Genomic DNA, 20,150 nt, shown 5'->3' on the forward strand with positions numbered 1-20,150 from the left:
GACGTCCAAGCTCGCGCTGCCCGCGAAATCCGTGAAATCTGCAAAACAGGCAAAAACTAAGGCTTCTACAAAGGCAAAGGACGCTGTATCCCAAGCTTTGCCGGGATCTGCCGACCTTCTCTCGCCTGTACTGGAGGATTTGTCGAGAGACAAGGACTCGACATCGGGGGCGGCTACCCCCCTTCCTCCTCGTCAGCCTGAGCCGGCTATACCCCTTGGCGCTCCCTCTCCGACGCCAAGCCAGCTTGTTCGAGCAACAACAAGCTTGGGTTCTGCCCCGATTAGCCCCGTGTCTTCCGGGCGGGCTTCACCGGCTCCATCTGTATCGCCGTTACCTCCTCATCCTCCCTCGCCACCGAGGAAGAAGACGGCAAAGAGGAAGCATTGCTCCAGGGATCGCTCTGTCTCACCTCATAGAGACAGCAGAGACAGCCGCAAACGCTCTCGACGTCGCCATAGGTCGACGTCGGTTGACTCCTCCTCCTCCGGTTCCCATCGTCGCCGCCACAAGCGTCGGTACAGGCACCGATCCTATTCCTCCTCGACGTCGACATCGACCGACCGCCGTCATCGCCGTCGGAGGGTCAGATACATTTATCTTTCCCCCTCTTCTTCTTCCTCTCCATCGTCGACCCCCCCTAGAAAACATCGACGTCGACATAAGAAGAGAGTAAGGGACATCGTTCCACCTCCTCCACTACCAGCCCCCCCCACTGCTCCGCCTTCTACGGTTCCGTCGATGCCGACCGCGCCGCCTCCTCCTCCACCTCCTCTTCCTCAACCCGTCCCTCCAGTCATGCCTCAGCCCCCACCTCCACGTCGAACGAGAGGGCATGAGCCTTCATCTGAGGATGATGATGCTTCTTTTTCTTCGCAAGAATCCCAGTCAGAGGAAGAACCACCTCCTCAACCCACGCCTCATGAGCTACCAGTGGGAGAGACGGTGGATTCGGATACGGGCAATCCTCATGATTCCTCACCCTCAGAAGACTTCTCCTCTTACTCACAAATGCTGGCAAGACTAGCTAAGACACTTAAGCTGCGCGTCGACGAACCTGCACCACCAGAAGAAGACCTCATCTTTGGGGATATTAATAAAGAGCGGTCACCACCTCCTAGCCTTTGCTTTCTTCCTACCTTATTGAAGATCATTCAAGAATTTTGGGAACACCCTTCAGCAGCTGTACCGTTACCCAAGAGGACAGAGAACATGTATAAAATTGCTGGGGAGGATGCTAAGTTCCTTTTGAAGCACCCTATCCCAAATTCTCTTATAGTGGAGACCAGCTGCACCAAACCATCGGGAAGGGCACATGTGGTCCCCACGAACAAGGAGGGAAAGAAGCTTGAGTTAATTGGTAGAAGAATCTACTCTTTAATCGCCTTTATACTCAGAGTCGCTAATTATCAGACCGCCCTAGGGGCGTATCAAAAACAGCTGTGGGTAAAAATCTTGCCAGCTTTACACATGCTGCCAGCAGATGCACGACAAGCCTTTTTAAACACCTATGAGGAGGCCCAGACGGTTTCCAAGCACCAGAGGATTGCAACGAGGCATTCAGTGGAAGCATCAGCTAGAATCCTCGTCACTGCTATTAACCTGCGTCGACATGCTTGGTTACGTGCTGCTAACATCCTTGAGGATGTAAAGGCTAAGGTGGAGGATTTACCTTTTGATTCTACTGGTCTTTTCAGCGAAAAGACGGATAACCACCTTGAGGACTTACACAAGGCTAAGAAAACTGCCAAATCCTATTACATTCAGCCACAACCAAAGTTCAACAGATACCAATGGAAACGTTCTTCCAATCAGTACAGTCAACCTTCCCAACAGTTCAGACAGTTCAGAGAGACCTCCCGGTCCACTTTCCCTCAAAATTCTTCCGCTCCATCTACTTACCGTACGCACCACACGTCGCAACGTCGTCAGACCTTCAAGCCACCTGCCAAGAAACACAAACAATATCTTTGACTGGCTAGCTTACCCCTCACCTGTCATCACAGACATAAGACTTCAGCCATATTATCGAAATTGGTCAGTTATTACAAGCGACTCCTGGGTTTTAAAGATTGTTTCCTCCGGCTATCGCCTAGAGTTTACAGAATATCCTCCTTTGGGAAGAGTACAGTATACTGCATCAAACTCTATCCTAGAGGAGGAGGTTCACTCTCTACTTCAAAAAGGAGCCATTCAAGCAGTACCAACAGCAGATATACCCAACGGCTTCTATTCAAGATATTTTGCCGTCACCAAAAAGGATGGCGGCATGCGACCCATCTTGGACTTAAGAGACCTAAATACTTACCTGCTCCCTCGTCGATTTCGCATGGTGACGTTGGAGTCCATCACACACCTCCTGAAAAGGAAACACTGGTTTGTTCTCATAGATCTGAAGGACGCCTACTTTCACATCACCATCCATCCAGATCACCGAAGGTTCCTCAGATTTGTCTTCCAGAACACAATTTACCAGTACCTCGCTCTTCCATTCGGCCTCGCCACAGCGCCTCGCACATTCACAAAATGCATGGCTCCTGTGGCGGCTTACCTCAGACTCAACGGCATTCACGTATTCCCATACATCGACGATTGGTTAGTCGTCTCTCCATCCAGGCGCAGGGCCTTCAGAGATACCAAGTTCATCCTACGCCTCCTCAACGGCTTAGGACTCACAGTAAATCACAAGAAATCACGCCTTTTTCCATCCAAGGTGGTACATTACATTGGTGCCAAGATAGATGCACGGAAGGGGCGCATCTTTCTTCCACGTCAACGAATACACAAGATTCGCACCGCCATCCGGAAGTTTCACCCCGGTCGTTCAGTATCGGCGAGACATGCCCAACATCTTCTAGGGCTGATGTCCTCCACGACTTCCGCGGTCTCCCACGCTCGTCTAAAACTCAGGTCCTTACAGATATGGCTGTTAACCCTTTTCAATCCTCTCCAGGATCATCAAGGGAAGAAGCTGCTGGTATCAAAGGAGTTAGTACAACAGCTCCAGTGGTGGGCTTTCCCCCCACATCTGCAGGTGGGTCGTCCATTCCGCCCTCTACGGCTCACGGCTCAGATTACCACGGATGCGAGCCCCACGGGCTGGGGAGCGCATTGCGGCCACCGTCGTGTCCACGCTCTATGGTCTCATCAGGAAAGGTCGTTTCATATCAATCACCTCGAGATTCTAGCAGTCTTCAAAGCAATGAAAGCCTTTTTTCCCCTAGTACGCGGCCGTGGTGTTCAAGTAGTCACCGACAACACCACGGCCATGTACTATATCAACAAGCAAGGGGGCACTCACTCTCCATCTCTGCTGTTTCTCACGGTCACTCTCTGGGAATGGTGCTACCAGAACCACATATTCCCAGTAGCAGTTCATCTATCCACGGAGGACAATTTTCTTGCAGACCAGCTCAGTCGTCGTCTAGACCAGATGCACGAATGGGAGCTGGACATGTCGGTGTTCAACCAACTCTGTCAACGTTGGGGCAGACCTCTGATAGACCTTTTTGCCTCGCATCAGAATGCGAAATGTCCTCTCTACGCATCCAGAGCGGGGTTAGGCCGCAACTCACTGGGAGACGCCTTCATGCTATCTTGGAAGCAGGGCCTGCTTTACGCCTTCCCTCCATTCCCGCTAATACAGAGGACCTTGGTTCAACTCCATCATCAGTCAGCAGAAGCCATACTTGTGACACCCTTCTGGCCTCGGCAGCCTTGGTTTCCGACGTTAGTGGACATGGCAGTGGACTCAGTGCGACTTCCCAGCTTCCCAGCTCTCATCACACAGGATGCGGGAACGGTGTTCCATCCCGATCTCCACACTCTCCGCCTCACAGCGTGGAGGATCTCCCGCAGATCAAGGAGATCTTAGATCAGTCCAGAAAGGCCTCTACTTCCACACTATATGCCTATAAGTGGAGGAGTTTCATCAAGTTCACTGACTCGAAAGGTTTATCACCTGTCCCAGCTTCGCTTTCTACTGTGCTTCAGTTCCTTCGTTACTTGTTTGACCTTAAGCTATCTGTTGCCACCTTAAAGGTTTACCTCTCTGCAATTGTTTCCTTTCAACCCAGAGAATCACCGTCATCACGTCTGTTCTCTCATCCCACAGTCAAGGCCTTCCTTAAAGGACTCTCTCACATTAGACCACCATTCAAACCCTTGGTACCCCAGTGGTCTTTGAATTTGGTCCTCAGGGCACTCATGTGCCCTCCCTTTGAACCTCTGGCTACCTGTTCTCTAAAGTTACTATCGTTAAAAGTCTTATTTCTGGTGGCTATTACCTCGGCCCGTCGTGCTAGTGAACTGGCTGCATTGCGAGCAGATCAACCTTTTCTACAATTCTTTAATGATAAAGTCATTCTTCATACGGACGTATCCTTCCTTCCGAAAGTCGTCTCAGAGTTTCATCTGAATCAACCACTGGTCCTACCTACCTTCTTCTCACAACCTACTAACGAAACAGAACGCATGCTCCACTCTCTAGATGTAAGGAGGGCACTCTCTTTCTATGTCGCACGTACCAAAGAGTTCAGGTTATCACCTAAACTTTTTTTATGCTATTTTGGACACAAAAAAGGTTTACCAGCCTCCTCCTCATCTATCTCTCGTTGGCTGGTTTCAGCAATCGCCTTGGCATACGAGTTACAACACAAGCCTCCTCCAGAAGGTCTCCGTGCCCACTCCACTAGGGCAGTGGCCTCTTCTACAGCACTTCTGCGTGGAGTTGATCTTCCCGATATATGCAGAACTGCTACGTGGTCAAGTGTCTCCACATTCATCTCTCACTATAGACTTGACATGAGAGCGAGGAAGGAGACAAGATTTGGGAGAGCTGTCCTTGCATCTGCCCTCCAGTGACGGCCCTCCAACCGGTAAGCCAGCTTGTTACTCACCCCTTATTGTGTGCATTCACAGAAGACCACGCAGAAGAAAGACAGGTTACTTACCTGTAACCATGGTTCTTCCAGTGGTCATTCTGTGAATTCACACAAACCCGCCCGTCCTCCCCACTATCCGTCACTGTATATCTGCAGATCTCTTGCACATAGTATATGGCGGATAAATGGAACTGAGGATTGGGCGGGCGGAGCATGCGCAGTATAGATAATGTTGACAATGTTTCTCTTGCAGAGCTCTGGAATATTCCGAGAAGACCAGCGCAGGCGCTGACTTAACCCCTTATTGTGTGAATTCACAGAATGACCACTGGAAGAACCATGGTTACAGGTAAGTAACCTGTCTATTTGGAATGTGCACAGGCATACGCACGCTCAAACACACACACTTACTATATGGTGGGAAATGCCCTCTCCCCCAATAAATTTGCTATAAAATGCGAAGTACTTTTTGATCTCTTAGTTCTCATGTTTCATCTTATTTCTAGATTTACGTAGCTTAATGGGCTTAAATTAACAAATACACGCCATGTATTTCAACCTGTATTCTAGGAAGCATCTACTATTTTACTTGGAATTCAAAAGGCACAAGAGTATAACTCAAAATGCATCCCAGAAGACAATCTGCTGCTTAAGCTGAATATGGAAGAAATGAATTTTTTTATAGTTCACTTAATTTTTCCTATATTAGTTGCAATAACAAACATAGACTGCCCTCTATCTCCTAATTTGTGATTTAGCAGCAGTTACATTACTATTCACATTTTAGGAATAAATTATTTATAATGTGGCTTTAAAGCCCATGTTGGCTAGAATGTGTGATATATTCTCCTGCATTCACTTTTTCATACAGCACCAATACTAATAATGTATGTTATGCATTTGTTTAGATGTTGTTCATTTGTTTAATTTTTGGTGTTTTCTTTGTATACATACACTAAGCATCAGCATTTCAGCCAATCTCTTTTAAAGCATTTTACTACTACAGTGGTGCCTCGCTTAACGACAATAATCCATTCCAGGAAAATCGCCGTTAAGTGAAAACATCATAAAACGAAATTAAAAACCCCATTGAAACGCACTGAAACCGTCCAATGTGTTCCAATGGGGTAAAAACTCACCGTCCAGCGAAGATCCTCCATACAGCGGCTATTTTCACTGCCTGTATAGCAAGGAATCCGTCCCTAAACACAGCGGGGAGCCATTTTAATTACCGGGTGGCCATTCTGAAACCGCTGATCAGCTGTTAGAAAAACATTGTTTTGTGAAGAATCGATTCCCGAAGCAGGGAACCAATCATCGCAAAGTGAAATTCCCCCATTTAGACCATTGTTTTGTGATCGCAATTGCGATCGCAAAAAGATCGTCGTAAAGCAGATTTGTCGTAATGCAGGGCAATCGTAAAGCAAGGCACCACTGTATTAATAAGAAAGATCAGATAATTAGCAATCATGAATTAACATGGCAGAAACACTGGTTACACAATCATACCCAGCGGCAATTTTAAAATCTAGATTAATGCCTGTCTCCACCTTTTAAGTATTCACACATATTGTCTTAAATCATGTCACTTACTCCTACTCAGTTATATGGAAAGAATTACTGGAATCTATGCTCATTATTATTTTAATTTATTTTACAATCAACCAAAGCTACTGTAGCTATCCTCTTCTTTGCTCTATGTTTGTCAGACATATTGTATAATCAAGGTGAAACATGCCTGGGTTCCCTCAAAAATGAATCCAAGAATATTAGCTAAGATAAATGGTACAGCATAGAACTGCACAGTGCACAAAGGCTGGTTCCTTTCACTAATGAACCTCCCACTGACTGATAAAATCTATGCCAGTTAGCTTTCATGTTGTGACAAAATTAACATAGACTTGTTTGGACGGAAAAGTCAGGCCATCCTTCTAACAATCCATTTAGTTCCAGAGGAAATTTTCCTAAATTTGTTCATTGTTTTTATAACTCCATCCTAAACATTCATAAAGCGAAAAGGCCAGCTAGGCCTAACATTTTTTTTCTGTAGTGGACATTCTGCCCTATCACATCCTTCTTCCCAAAGGAACAGAACTGAAACTTCTTTTGACTGACATTTCAGTTGGCTTTCTACCAACCATAACTTTCCCTGCATATGTGCCTTTTGTCGAAGAATGCACATACAAGCTAGTGTTCCTTTGTGCGCTCACATTGCCCAGATACAGTGAGGTTGTTCCAGCTGGCTGGAAAATTCCCTCAGCCAATGTCCATTCAGTTGGTGGATAGAATCCAGAGCTTGCTTCCACAGATACTACCATTCCCTGAATAACAGTGTTGTTAAAAATGCTCCCCAAAACATGCAACTGTAGATTCAAATGAGGGATATGAAAATATTTCACCAGTGTCTCTTTAATGGTTGAGACAGCCCACTGAAGATTCCCTAGTTCCTATGACATTTTGCCTCTACAGTTATAAATAATAAGCTTTTTTGTTGCTGCTGGTTTTGATGTGAATTTTATAATTTATGCAGAATGTGTTTAGCATAATTTCCCTTTGTAAAGGCAAGCACACCCACACCCACAGCAAACACAATAGGAACAGTTTGACTGCTCAGAATATGGCAAACAACTCATCCAATGATTCTACACTGGAGCCCATTCAACAAGGAAGTATTTATAATTCTTCTTTGTGGCCTCTGGCAATGCACACAATTGGGTTGTTCTGCACCTGTGCAGGACATCTCTGAAATTTCTAGAGCTTAAAGACATGTGATTAGTAGGACGTTCCTCCGTGGAGCGCATGCTCTGCCCTCCAAAGGTCCGCTCAGTTCCTTTTTGCTGCCACTTCGGTTGGACCTTTTTCGGAATGCTAGAGCGATTGTGAGATCATTTACTGACTATCTACTGATTCTTTCCAATCATTTTTCCTTCATTTTCTATTTCAATAATATCTTTGTTGTACATTCCCATGTAAGTTATCGTTTTTCAATTTACCTCAGTCGTTTTTCTCTTTTACTGCATTTTTTCTCTCCCCTCCCCCATCGCCCACGAATAAGATACCACTTACCAATGATCATGACTGTTGTGTTTTCTGCTTAAGGGAACAGCACCAAACACACTCCTGGCCCGAGTGTAAAATGCTTACAAGACCTGCTCTAAAACTATGCTACAAAGACTTCGCTCATACCTTTAGGGAAAAGTCTCTCAATCTGGCCCCTATGGATCCATCAACCACTCTGCGTCCAGAGCGTTGGGAAACTACTCGCCCTATATTGAGCCCGACAACTCCGTCACCTCAACAAAAAGATATTTCAAGGTCCACTTCAAAATCGAGCTTGACGTGCACGTCGAAAGCTCTAATCTTCTAAGAAAAAGAAGGATAAGGCTAAATCTAAGAAAACTAAGAAACCTACAAAATCAACTCAAATAGATCCACCTCAACAGGGGCCTCCATCACTGATCCTCGAGGAGTCATCTAGAGATGCCCCTGGCTCGATTTCGGATAGAGACGACCCAACCTTAACACTGGCTCAGGCTGCAGCTTCCGTTACCAGCCTTTCGCCGAGTACTGGCCTATCTCCAGCTGATGTTCATTCCAGTTCAGCCTCAGCCCATTCAAGCCCTAGATCATCAGGGCGGGCAATACCTATTCAGGTCTCTGGATTGGAATCATCTCACCAATCTCCCTGCAAGCGCCGGGCGAAGAAACAACATCTTTCTCCAATCCAATATGCCCCTCCATGCAGGGAATTTTACTATTATCATGAACCATCTCAATACCCAACTAAAGATGACTATGGGGATCAGTACCACCACTACAACCTCTACTATCATGAAGACCAGGTAGAGCATGTCTATTATGATGAACCAAGAAGGATGAAATATGCTTCTCCACCCCGATATTCGCCTTCTATATCACCTTCACCGCCACAACACTGACATCATTCATCCACATCACCAACATCATTCATCCACAACATATCCAACATTGACTCACCATACATCAATCCCTATGAAATCAGCTCTCAAATGCACTCTCCTGGTATTGAATTCTCAACCACAACCCAAATGAGCTAAGCACTCTTCCAGACACTCTCAACATCATAGATCTCTCCAGGTCCCCAGCACCTACAAAGGACATCCCCCTCCTGACATCGAACAACACCCGGTATCAAGTGTACCTCCACCTCCACCATCACAACCATCTGCATCAGTAACCAAACCACCATACTGATCACCATCATCTCAATCCTCTCTTTCTACTCAAGATTCAACATCTGGTATATCCCAGGAATCACCCTCTAATTTACCCACTCCATCTTCTGATGTGGGTGAAAACCATCCACCATCTCCATCAGAAGATTTCACATGTTATTCTCAGCTCATCATGCGAATGGCAAAGTCTTTACAACTCGATATCGAAAAACCACCACCTCAAAAGAAAGATCTGGTCTTTGATTATCTCAATCAGGATAAAACACCACCCCTTAGCCTGAGTTTTATTCCCGCTATGCTCGATTTAGTAAAAGAATCATGGGACAAACCGCCCTCCTCACTTCAAATTTCAAGACGCATTGAAAATCATTACAAAACTCATGGTCCGAAACAGCTTTTCTCTGTAAACATCCAACACCAAATTCAATTATCATAGCATCTAATCAATTGAGAGCACGCAATAAATAATCTGTAGCTCCCACCAACTGAGAAGGAAGAAAGCTTGACATTCTCGGGAGACGACTCTATTCTCTCATGTCATTTATCATGAGGGTTGCTAATTATCAAGCTGCTATGGGCCCGTGCCACTGCCAGCTATGGGATAAAATTTTACCTATCATTCAAGCAGTCCCAGAACTCACCAAGACATTTGTCTTAAATATCCACACCGAAGCTTCAACCTTGGCTAAGCAGCAGAGAATTTCTTCCCGCCATACCACAGACGCGGCCTCTAAAGCTATGTCCACCTCTATTGCCTTGAGGCACCATGCATGGCTGAGGTTGGCTGGTATCTCAGATGATACAAGGTCAAGGATAGAAGACCTTCCATTTGATGTTGCTGGCCTTTTCAATACTAAAAGAGATGAAGTAATGAATAATCTTCATAAACTACATAAGACAGCATGGTCATATTCCACCCAACAACCTTACCAACAACCTTACGAGTGCCCTCAATTTCCAAGACAGCCTTTCTTTCACCAGCAACTTTACCAACAACCATATCGACCATACAAACCACAAGCTTCTGCTGGATCCTATCCAGGTCCATCTGCATTTACAACACCTGCTTTTTGATCTCAACAACAACCATGCTGACAGCCCTTTTGATGCCCTCAAAAGAAGGGTAAGCAGTATCCATAGGCCCCTTCTATCTACATTTCAAACTCGACTCCAACCATTCATCAGTGCTTGGTGAGGAATCACTAATAATCAATGGGTTCTTTCTATTATCCACAGTGGTTATGTCATTGAATTTAAATGTAACCCACCCTCAGGCACCATTAAGACTACTCCACACTCACTCTCTGTGAAGAAGTTTCCCTTCTTCTATGAAAACAAGCCATACTTATAGTCCCTTCCTCTACCTTGCATGATGGATTTTACTCCAGGTATTTTACAGCCCCTAAAAAGGATGGAGGACTCTGTCCTATTCTTGATCTTAGAAATCTTAATAAATTCATTCAGCCTAGACACTTCAGAATGTTGACCCTCGACACTATCATGCTTCTCCTTTCACAGGGAGACTGGTTTGTTGTCATTGACCTCCAGAATGTGTACTTTCACATTTCTATCCATTCACAATATCACAGATTCCTACGATTCCGATTCGACATCTCATACCAATTCTGCACTCTCCCGTTTGGACTTTCCATGGCACAGAGGACCTTTACCAAATGTATGGCACTACTCGCTGCATACCTCCAACTTCAAGGTACAGTGGTGCCCCACATAGCGAGGTTAATCCGTTCCAGATTAACCATCGCTATAAGAAAACATTGCTAAACGGGATGGAACATGCCATTGGAACACATTAAACTTAGTTTAATGCGTTCCAATGGCTTCGGTACTCACCGTTAAGCGAAGTTTTCCCCATCCGCAGCCATTTTCGCGCCCTCAGTAAGCGAGGGCAGGGCGCAAAAACTCTGCGCGTGGCCATTTTGGGCGTCCGGTGGCCATTTTGAAACCGCCGAACAGCTGATCCGTGGGCGTCGCAATGCGAGTTTTGCCCATTGCGGCGGTTGGGATGCCTTCGCATTAGCAATCCCAAAAAAGGGATCGCTATGCGAATTTATCGTTACACGGTGCGCTCGTTAAGCGAGGCACCACTGTATTACCATATTCCTATACTTAGATGACTGGTTAATAGTTGCCCCTTCTTATCACAATGCCATCATAGCTACCTAACCCACTCTCGATACTCTCCAAGATCTCAGAGGCAAGGTAAACTCTGCTAAGTCTCATCTCGAATCCTCTCAGAATGCCACCTATATAGGGTCATTTTTTGACTCCCTACAAGTCAGAGCCTTTCTCCCTCAAGAGAGAATCACCAAATTAAAATGAGCCATTCAACTATTCCAATCCCTAGCTTTGATATCAGCACATCAAGCCCAGCACCTTCTCGGGCTTATGGCTTCTATGACGGCCATTATCCAGCATGCACGGCTCAAAATGAGATCCCTACAAGGATGGTACCTATCACTATTCATTCCCATTATAGACCACCCATACAAACATCACACAGTAACTTCAGAACAATCTTGACATCCTTTCTACTGTGACGTCCCACCACTTGGTAAATGAGCTTGTCAGTCACCCAATTGTGTGCATTCACAGAGGCCACGAAGAAGAAAGCGAGGTTATCTACCTGTAACCATGGTTCTTCTAGTGGTCCTCTGTGAATCCACACATCCCGCCCATCCTCCCCTCTGTCTGTCATGTTGTCTTTTTATATAGGCCTTTGACAGACTCTTACAGGAACTGAGGGGACCTTTGGAGGGCAGAGCCTGCACTCCACGGGGGAACGTCCTACTAATGACATGTCTTTAAGCTCTAGAAAGTTCCGAGATGTCCTGCGCAAGTGCAGAACAACCCAATTGTGTGGATTCACAGAGGACCATTGGAATAACCAAGATTACAGGTAAGTAACATATCTTTTTAAATTCTGCATATCACCATATACCAAAAATGATCTCCAAAATGAAGAGATTCTCCCTGAGGACCTCACTCAAATCTCACATCAAGATCTTTTTATACCAAGTTCTTTTTTAGTCTGTGAGGCTTAAGATTTACATCCTCAAGTTTAACTTTAATTTGTAAACCCTGTTTTTTTCTTTTCTTATTAGGACCTTCCTGTATCAGTGAAAAATTTAAGTATCTGCTTTTCTTAACTTCAAGCTCATGTTGGAGATTTACAGCTGTTCTGGCCTATAATTTTGCTTCACAAGTTCTTCCACCAGGCATTTACAATACTCTCAAACTGGCCATATTGTTGAGTCTAGTACACTCAAATGATAGAGACAACTCAACAGCAGTTTACCTGGATCTTTTGGCAATGACAAGTGATTCCTTAATATTAGAGAGGTAATTAAGTCCCCTTTTCTTTTACAGTTGGATAGTTTCCCCTTGGGGAAGATGACTGTATTTTTTTTAAAAAAAAAACTTACTCAAACTATTTTGTTACTATAAAATGAACTTTCTATTGCATTAGTTCCATTCATTATTGGACTTTGATTTGAATGTGGTAAAACTGTGTTTCTTTATTCCATGGACATAATTGTTGCTATTCAGTGGAAATGTTTGACATACAATTATTTAAAACTATGATTTCTCATTTCATTTTGCTGCAAAATAATTACTAAGATACCTTTCCCTATCAACCAGGCTTATGAATTACAGTGTTTGTCTTGTGCCCCGTGGAATAAGGCACATTTTGTCTAGTGACATTTTTCCTACTGTGTCCAAAGATAAACATGGAACTGGAACTGCTAGCATTCAAGCTGGTAGTGCTATACTGGCTAAAGGTGGAATATGCTTCATTGGAGAACTATCATCTCATAAAAAGGATAAACTTGAACAGTTCCAGACAGGTAGGCCAACTTGAAGTTTCCCATATACTCAAAGCAACCTTCCTCAACCTGGTATTTAAAATCCTGTTTGTGTACACTTACACAGTACAAATTGTATGATGCCATCACCTGGCAACAGTAATATTTATTTTAAACTAATTAAAGGCTTCCTATCCCCCTTTGACATCCTGAGGCTTCCTTGCACTTCTTTCTGCCTTGGGGATACCTTTGGGAACCATGAGATCAGTCAAAAGACGCTGCCAGATTGCGATCTCTCCCGCTTTTTCCATTGCCTTCCATGTTTTCCTTGCATTATTGTCCTTTCCAGAGTCTTCTCACAATGTGGGCAAAGCATGAAAGACTCAGTTTAGTCATTTTTTGCTACTACCGAGTCCAGCTTTGTTTGATCTAGAACCTACTTTTTTCTCTCTGGTAATCTATGGTATCTGTAAAGCCTTCCAATAATACTTCATTTTGAACAAGTTATTTTTTCCTGTTTTCCTCACTGCCCAGCATTCATATCCATACATAGTAACTGGGAATACTTTAATATGGATGTCGTAAGAAACGTAATTGTCAAAAATCACTGCTGGATTTCTGGAGGTGGGATCTGGGCTTTCAGCCACAACTGGGCAGCAATTTTTGATTATTAAAGGTTACCTTCTCTGTCTCAAGGCTCCCAAGGGCTTCACCAAGGTAAAAAGCCCCCAGGGAATCTTGGAACCTGAGGGGAGGGACACATTTTAAATTAAATATTAAAGGAGCTGGAAAATGACAGCAACCAGTTTCCACCAAGTAACGTCATGAAAGAGAAGTCTGCCTTTATATAGCATATTTTATATTAGAGAGAGAGAGAGAGAGAGAGAGAGAGAGAGAGAGAGGAGAGAGATTCACAAGATTCACTTTTGAGTGAAAACAAGTCGGTGAAAGGTCCAACTCAGTCTATTACAAAAGGCATTTCACATACACAATTTCCATTTTTTGTCAGTTGGGTTCATCTCACTGTTGTGTATAGGACATATACTCGTGTATGCAAGAGTGGAAAAATGGTGTATCTACATACATTACTTTAGCAGTGTGCTTATATTTTAACCAATTGCTTTCTACTAGATCATGCTATCTTTCAGCCCAGCCCAAATAGTTTACCAGCATCAAGAACTCTGGAAAGGGTTGTCCACATCAGTTGCTAATTTATGATAGCTATTAAATGTGTGACCTTCTGCATGCCTAGCATTATATTCTGACTATGCAACCATGGTCCCTCTCAAAAGACTTAATTCTGTTTTCTTAACTTTTTATTAACAAAATGTTAGCACATTTTAATATTGTTTAAAATAGAGAGGCCATGAAAATGATACTGACTGGAAAGGTAACAGTGAAAGCATGACTATATATAAAGGAAGGGGACTGAGCTGATAACATGACCAAACCAGTTAAAACCCCATCCAATCAAAACAATGAAATAATGATAAGGTGACCCACACTTCCAGAGACTGAGCTATTGCTGTTTGCAAATCTCATTCCCAATGTTGAATCCTATGAGCTCTCAAGACATATGTGGAAACCCTGGGGAAACGAAAAATCTGATGACATAATGTAAATAGACCAAATTAAATTAACAAAGAAGCTGTATTTCCACATGGTTTGCCCAGTTCTGAAGCATTTTAAAGCATTACAAACAGCAAGGCTGCTTCTATACAGGGCCAATACAAAGTACAGCATACCACCACATGATATAACAATAACATTATGCTAGGGGGAAAAATAACATACACATTTTAAAGTATGTAGATGGTACAGAAGGAATGTCCTTAGTAAGACCTAGAAGAGCAGCTAACACTTTGCATATGTTGATGTCCTAGTTTTCATGTCTATCTCTGCAACAAACCCAGGCCTATGCTCAGCACAGTTCTGACTTCAAGTGAAAGAAAGAGGCAAATAATTATTTCCCCTTATTCTGCCCTTTCAATGCTGTCCCTCTGACAAGCTGTTCTGGAAACTGGAGGACCCTCAAGAACAGCATGGGAGGTACAGTTGTAGAGAGGAATCAATAAAAATAACTGCTGTGGCACTTTCTTCCCTCATGAAGTCTACAATCACTAAGAGTCAATCTGGATCCAACCTATAACTCAAAAACTCTTTTGATGTCTTTAAAGGTATACAGCACTGATTTGCAAAGGGAGCCCTATAATTTAAGAGGCAAGTGCTCTCTGAGAACAAGAATGTTATGAATCTTTAATTTTTCATATAGTGAGATTCATGAACCATTACATCTAACATAATTTTTACTGATTGATTTGCAAGTGCTAGAGAACAGGGCAGCTACTATATTCATTCCTGGAAAGAAATATGGACAAGATACGGATCAACAAGTTATTCTTCCAGTTCAAACTAGTTTTTGGTCATTTGTTGACATGGATTCTTCTCCTTCCAAAAGGAATGTTCAGAAAGAAAACACTCTAATTGGCCAGATGGTAAGTCATGTTCTTTGTTTTAACATGAATTTGAGAATAATGTTAATTAAGAATAATGTCTATTTAGAAATAAGACAGCGATCAGCTTACTTGGCAGCCATTTTTTCTATAAATATGCTGATTTCCCTATGAAGCTATTTGTTTTTATAAGCGAGATGTGGTGGCCTCTAGCCAATGGTAATTTTCACTACAATGAAAAAATACGTGTGTTGAACAGATCAAATAGTGGCCTAAATGAAATTTTCAAAAGATGTTTAAGGAAAGTTTACATTTTTCAGACACTAATATTGCAAACTAGTATTGGAAGGATATGCTAAATTTCTCTTACAAATATTATTTTGCCTTTATTTTTAACAGGACTTAAACTTGATTTCAGCTAACCTTATAGAGGCTTTTGGGCTTGTGATACACTGCAATGAATCAACATTTTGCAATTCAATTCTTTCTACTGTAAATTTCCTTTTAAAAAAGGCTGTCAGTCCAGAAGAGGCAGATTATACTGTGTCCCAACAGTTTACAACACAAGATTATGAGGAGGTAAGAAACATTGGGATTATACCAAAATGAAGTTGTATTTGGTAACACCTTCAGCAACTGTATCTCAGATATGGTTTTCTTGAGTTCATCAGTGATAATTATCATTTGACAGAGAAGGGACAAAGAAAGATTAAATGCGAAAGTGAAACATGAAAACATTATTTTACTCTTTCTTTTGTGTTTAAGAGGTTCTTTTTAAACAATTATTGTAATTAAAGAATATGGCAAAGAAAATAAACAGCTTTTTGATGTGTGTATTCATTCAGTCACATTAACACAAAAGTCCAATCCCTACACAGGAATATATTCAGGAGACTTAAAAAAACAAAACCCCTAGTTTTAGTTAACTGACCCATTTCAAAGTCACTATACTTATCCATGGCTTAAACTGCAAAACAGTACCAAATGGTCAGCAGTTTAGAAGTTAATATTTCTTAATCAGTAGTTCATAGCATTAACATTAAACCTTTTCTATTAAACACTCCTGAAATATGTTATTGATTTGTATTTATGCTGCGGTTTGCAACTGAACTGCAGGGAGTTTACTTTTCTTTCTGCAAGAAAAAAACTGCTCTAGCTATGGTCTTTGCAACAGCTTGGACCCAGACCATTTAGGGCTTTATAGATTAAAATCAGCTCTTTGAATTGTTCTCAGAAACTGACTGGCAGCCAGTGGAGGTGCTGTAACAGGAGCTGCTATGTGATCCCTGTAACCAGCCCCAGTCAGCAATCTGGCTGCTGCGTTTTGGACCCACTAGTTTACTGATACTTTTCTATCACCAGCCTCAAATAGAGTGTGCTACTGTATAGTAATCCAGCCAGGAAGTAACTAGGGTGTCACAGCAGCCAGATCTCAGATTTCTCCAAAAATGGACGTCGCTGGTGCACTAGTTTTAATTGTGCAAATGCACTCCTGGCCACCGCTAAGACCTGGGCATGCCAGTTCGGAATAAATCTAGGAGCATCCCCAAGCTGCACATCTGTTTTTCCAGGGGGAGTGAAACCCCATCCAGTACAGGCTGCATCCCTATTTCTTGATCTATCTTTCAACTGACCAGAAGCATCTCTGTCCTGTCTGGATTAAGTTTCAATTTATTAACCTCACCCAGTCCATGACTGATACCAAACACTGATCTAAAGCCAAAACAGCTTCCTCAGGTTTAGGTGGTAAGGAGAGGTAGATTTGGGTGTCATCAGCATACTGGTGATCCCAAACACCAAAACTCCAGATAATCTCTCCCGGTGGTTTCATGTAGATGTTAAATAACATTGGAGACAAAACAGAACTTTGAGGAAACCCAATGGCCAGTGTGTCAAACAAGAATCCTCCAGCATCACCTTTTGAGTTCTTTCATACAAGAACGACTGGAGCCACTGTAAATCAGTGATCCCATGTCCCATCCCATAGAGACACATCAGGATGATACTATGGTTGAAATTATCAAAGGCTGCTGAGAAGTCCAGCAAAACCAACAGGGGCACAGATCCCCTATTCAGCTCCCAGTGTAGGTCAGCAACCAAGGTGACCAAACTCTTCATTAATCAGGCCTGAAACTAGATTGAAATTAACCTAGATAATCTGAGTTCACACTGTCAGAAGAACTCAAAGGCATCCTGCTTCCCAGAAAAAAAATACTGTAGCAGACTAGCCTACGTGCAACCAAGTGCAAGCCGTCTTGAAGACAATTTGATTAAAAAAGGAGATACGTTTCCCCATACATATTTATATAGATTAAGCAGCACATATTTTTAAATATCCTTTGCAATGTGAAAAATGAGTCAGACATCATGAACTGACAAGATTGTTGGTGTTTTTCCAAAACAGGCATTCCAAGTTGAACAGACCAGATGGGTGGGATCTAAATCAATCAAATAAATAAATAAATAAACAAGTACAGATTTACTCTAAACAATGCTCTACAATTGAGATTTGGTGAACTTTGTTTTCTATACAAATCCTAAATAACTAATTAATTACTGTATTGTCATTTTAGTTTCTTGCTTTCGCCAGTCATTTGCAAGTGGAACTTGGTTCAGAAGCAGAAAAACTAATTCATGGCTACTATCTAGCCAGTCGAAGAGTTAGAACACATCCTATCAATGGATCACATCTCTCAGCAACCTCACTGAAGACCTTGTATGTCTTCATTATATATATTAAATATTGTTATGTTTAGACACTTCCCTTTTGTGCTGGGCCAATGTGTGAGATTGCAGAGACCAGCAGTGTCCTCTCCCTCCTATCCAAATGCAAATAGGCAGTATACAGTGGGGTCTCTACTTAAGAACATCTCTACTTAAGAACAATCCAACTTAAGAACAGCTCCATTTGCTAAATTTTGCTTCTACTTGAGAACAGAAATCCAAGATAAGAACAGGAAAAAAAAACCTTTCCTGCTCTTTTTTTAACCTTAGGTCATCTTAGGTTAAAAAAAATTTCTCCCCCTAGTGGTAGAGTACGTATTAACCAGCTTTGCATTAGTTCCTATGGGAACTAATGCTTCAATGTACGAACGCACCTCTACATAACAAAAAAACAGCCAGAACGGATTAATTGGTTTTCAGTCCATTCCTATGGGAAATTTTGCTTCAACTTAAGAACGTTTCAACTTAAGAACACCATTCCAAAACGGATTAAGTTCTTAAGTAGAGGCTTCACTGTAGTTTCTATGGATGGAAAAGAGCAGATACGGATTAAATGGTTTTCAATGCATTCCTATGGGAAATGCAGATTCAACATTAGAACTTTTCAACCTGAGAACCACCTTCCAATACGGATTAAGTTCTTAAGTAGAGACCCCACTGTATTTGCAAAAACAGTGGATAAACTGTATGGGTTTTAAACACATTGTTATTTTAACTTTTAACCTTTAACCAAAGGCCAAAACTGAATACCAAAAATGCCTGTTTGTATTTTAGGATTTCCCTGGCCGAAGCCCATGCTAAATTGAGCTTAAGGACAAAAGTACTTAAAGAAGATGTTTTGATTGCTGTGTTGTTATTTGAATCATCTCTTACTTTAAAACATGGTAAAAACTTCTTTCTTTGCTAAAAAACTTTTCATAGGCTAAATCTATTTCAGTATTTCCAAAAATCTGCAATAATCAACTATTGGGTTCTTTTATGTTCAGCTGAAAAGCAGAGCCTCAAAGCTACCAAATATCTCGTTTTCCATGGATAAAATGTTTATTCTAAGGTGTTATTTCCAATGGGTGAGATTTTACTTTGTGTAATGAACCATTACTTATTGTACCACAGAGGCATTTTAAATAAATGTAATGTTTTGCATCTATTTTTGCAGGTGCTTCTGTATTTTGTGTTGCCCCAGCTGCTGTTTTTCCATTTGACCTAAATGATGAGAACTCCTTGAATCAAAGGGATGTTTACTTGAAGCAGTGCCATCAACAGCTTATACAATTCATTGCTACCTATGGGCCTGCAGCACATATTCTCAGTAATGAAGATTAATTCTTGTTTTTAAAGTTAGCTCTATTCTTGTCAGTTTTTTAAAAAATAAAATAAAATTGTGTAAATAAGATCAACTTCTATAGTTATTTAAAACAGTGGACTTGTTACACATATCCAGTTACTGAATGCAATTGTCAGCAGTTTATAATTCATCTCACATCACATTATGCCACTGTACATATCAAGGAAGAAATGGAAATATATAATTTGCTATGCTACAGATGACGTTTTCCTTGCATGTCTCAATAATGGTGAAATATGAATTCAATTATTGAATTATAAATTTAACAATTTATTATTTCAATAAAACACTTATTTTAACAGTAATCATACTAGTAACAGCAATAGAAGGAAGAATGGGAGAGCCAGTTTGTTGTAGTGGCTAAAATGACAGACTAAGACTAAGAAAACCCAATTTTAAATCTCTGCTTGGCCACAAAAACTTACTGGGGAGGTGGCAATAGCAAAACCATTCCTTAAATATATATACAGTGGTGCCTCGCTTAACGGGTGCCCCGTTTAACGAAGAATCCGCATACCGATGCAGATTTTGCGATCGCAAAAGCGATCGTATTACGATGTTACCTATGGGGAAAAATCGCTTTGCGATTTTTCCCCATAGGCACCATTTTCCCCCAGCTGACCGGCGGGGGCATCAGAAGGACCACGGGAGAGGGCTCCCCCTGCGGTCCTTCTCAAGCTCCCGCCGGTCAGCTGGGGGAAAATGCAGG

At 42.3% G+C, this 20,150-nt stretch overlaps 2 protein-coding genes across 2 annotated transcripts in view; both read left to right on the plus strand.

The window, feature by feature from the left end:
- Positions 1-19,886, plus strand: part of MCMDC2 (minichromosome maintenance domain containing 2) — a 38,755-nt gene extending 18,869 nt beyond the window's left edge. The window contains exons 8-14 of the mRNA XM_072999000.2: positions 12,218-12,455; positions 12,756-12,961; positions 15,245-15,414; positions 15,772-15,951; positions 17,946-18,088; positions 18,871-18,980; positions 19,253-19,886. Coding sequence (XP_072855101.1) covers positions 12,218-12,455; positions 12,756-12,961; positions 15,245-15,414; positions 15,772-15,951; positions 17,946-18,088; positions 18,871-18,980; positions 19,253-19,419 — 1,214 coding nt within the window. The 3' untranslated portion in view covers positions 19,420-19,886. The remainder of the gene's footprint in view (positions 1-12,217; positions 12,456-12,755; positions 12,962-15,244; positions 15,415-15,771; positions 15,952-17,945; positions 18,089-18,870; positions 18,981-19,252) is intronic.
- LOC144589350 (uncharacterized) lies at positions 2,520-5,082 on the plus strand. Its single transcript, XM_078393793.1, has one exon. The coding sequence runs from the start codon at positions 2,525-2,527 to the stop codon at positions 4,859-4,861; it is 2,337 nt and encodes a 778-aa protein (XP_078249919.1). The 5' UTR covers positions 2,520-2,524; the 3' UTR covers positions 4,862-5,082.
- Positions 19,887-20,150: the final 264 nt, after the last annotated feature.

Source organism: Pogona vitticeps, chromosome 4 (genome assembly GCF_051106095.1).
Source record: "Pogona vitticeps strain Pit_001003342236 chromosome 4, PviZW2.1, whole genome shotgun sequence".
NCBI classification, from domain to species: Eukaryota; Metazoa; Chordata; class Lepidosauria; order Squamata; family Agamidae; genus Pogona; species Pogona vitticeps.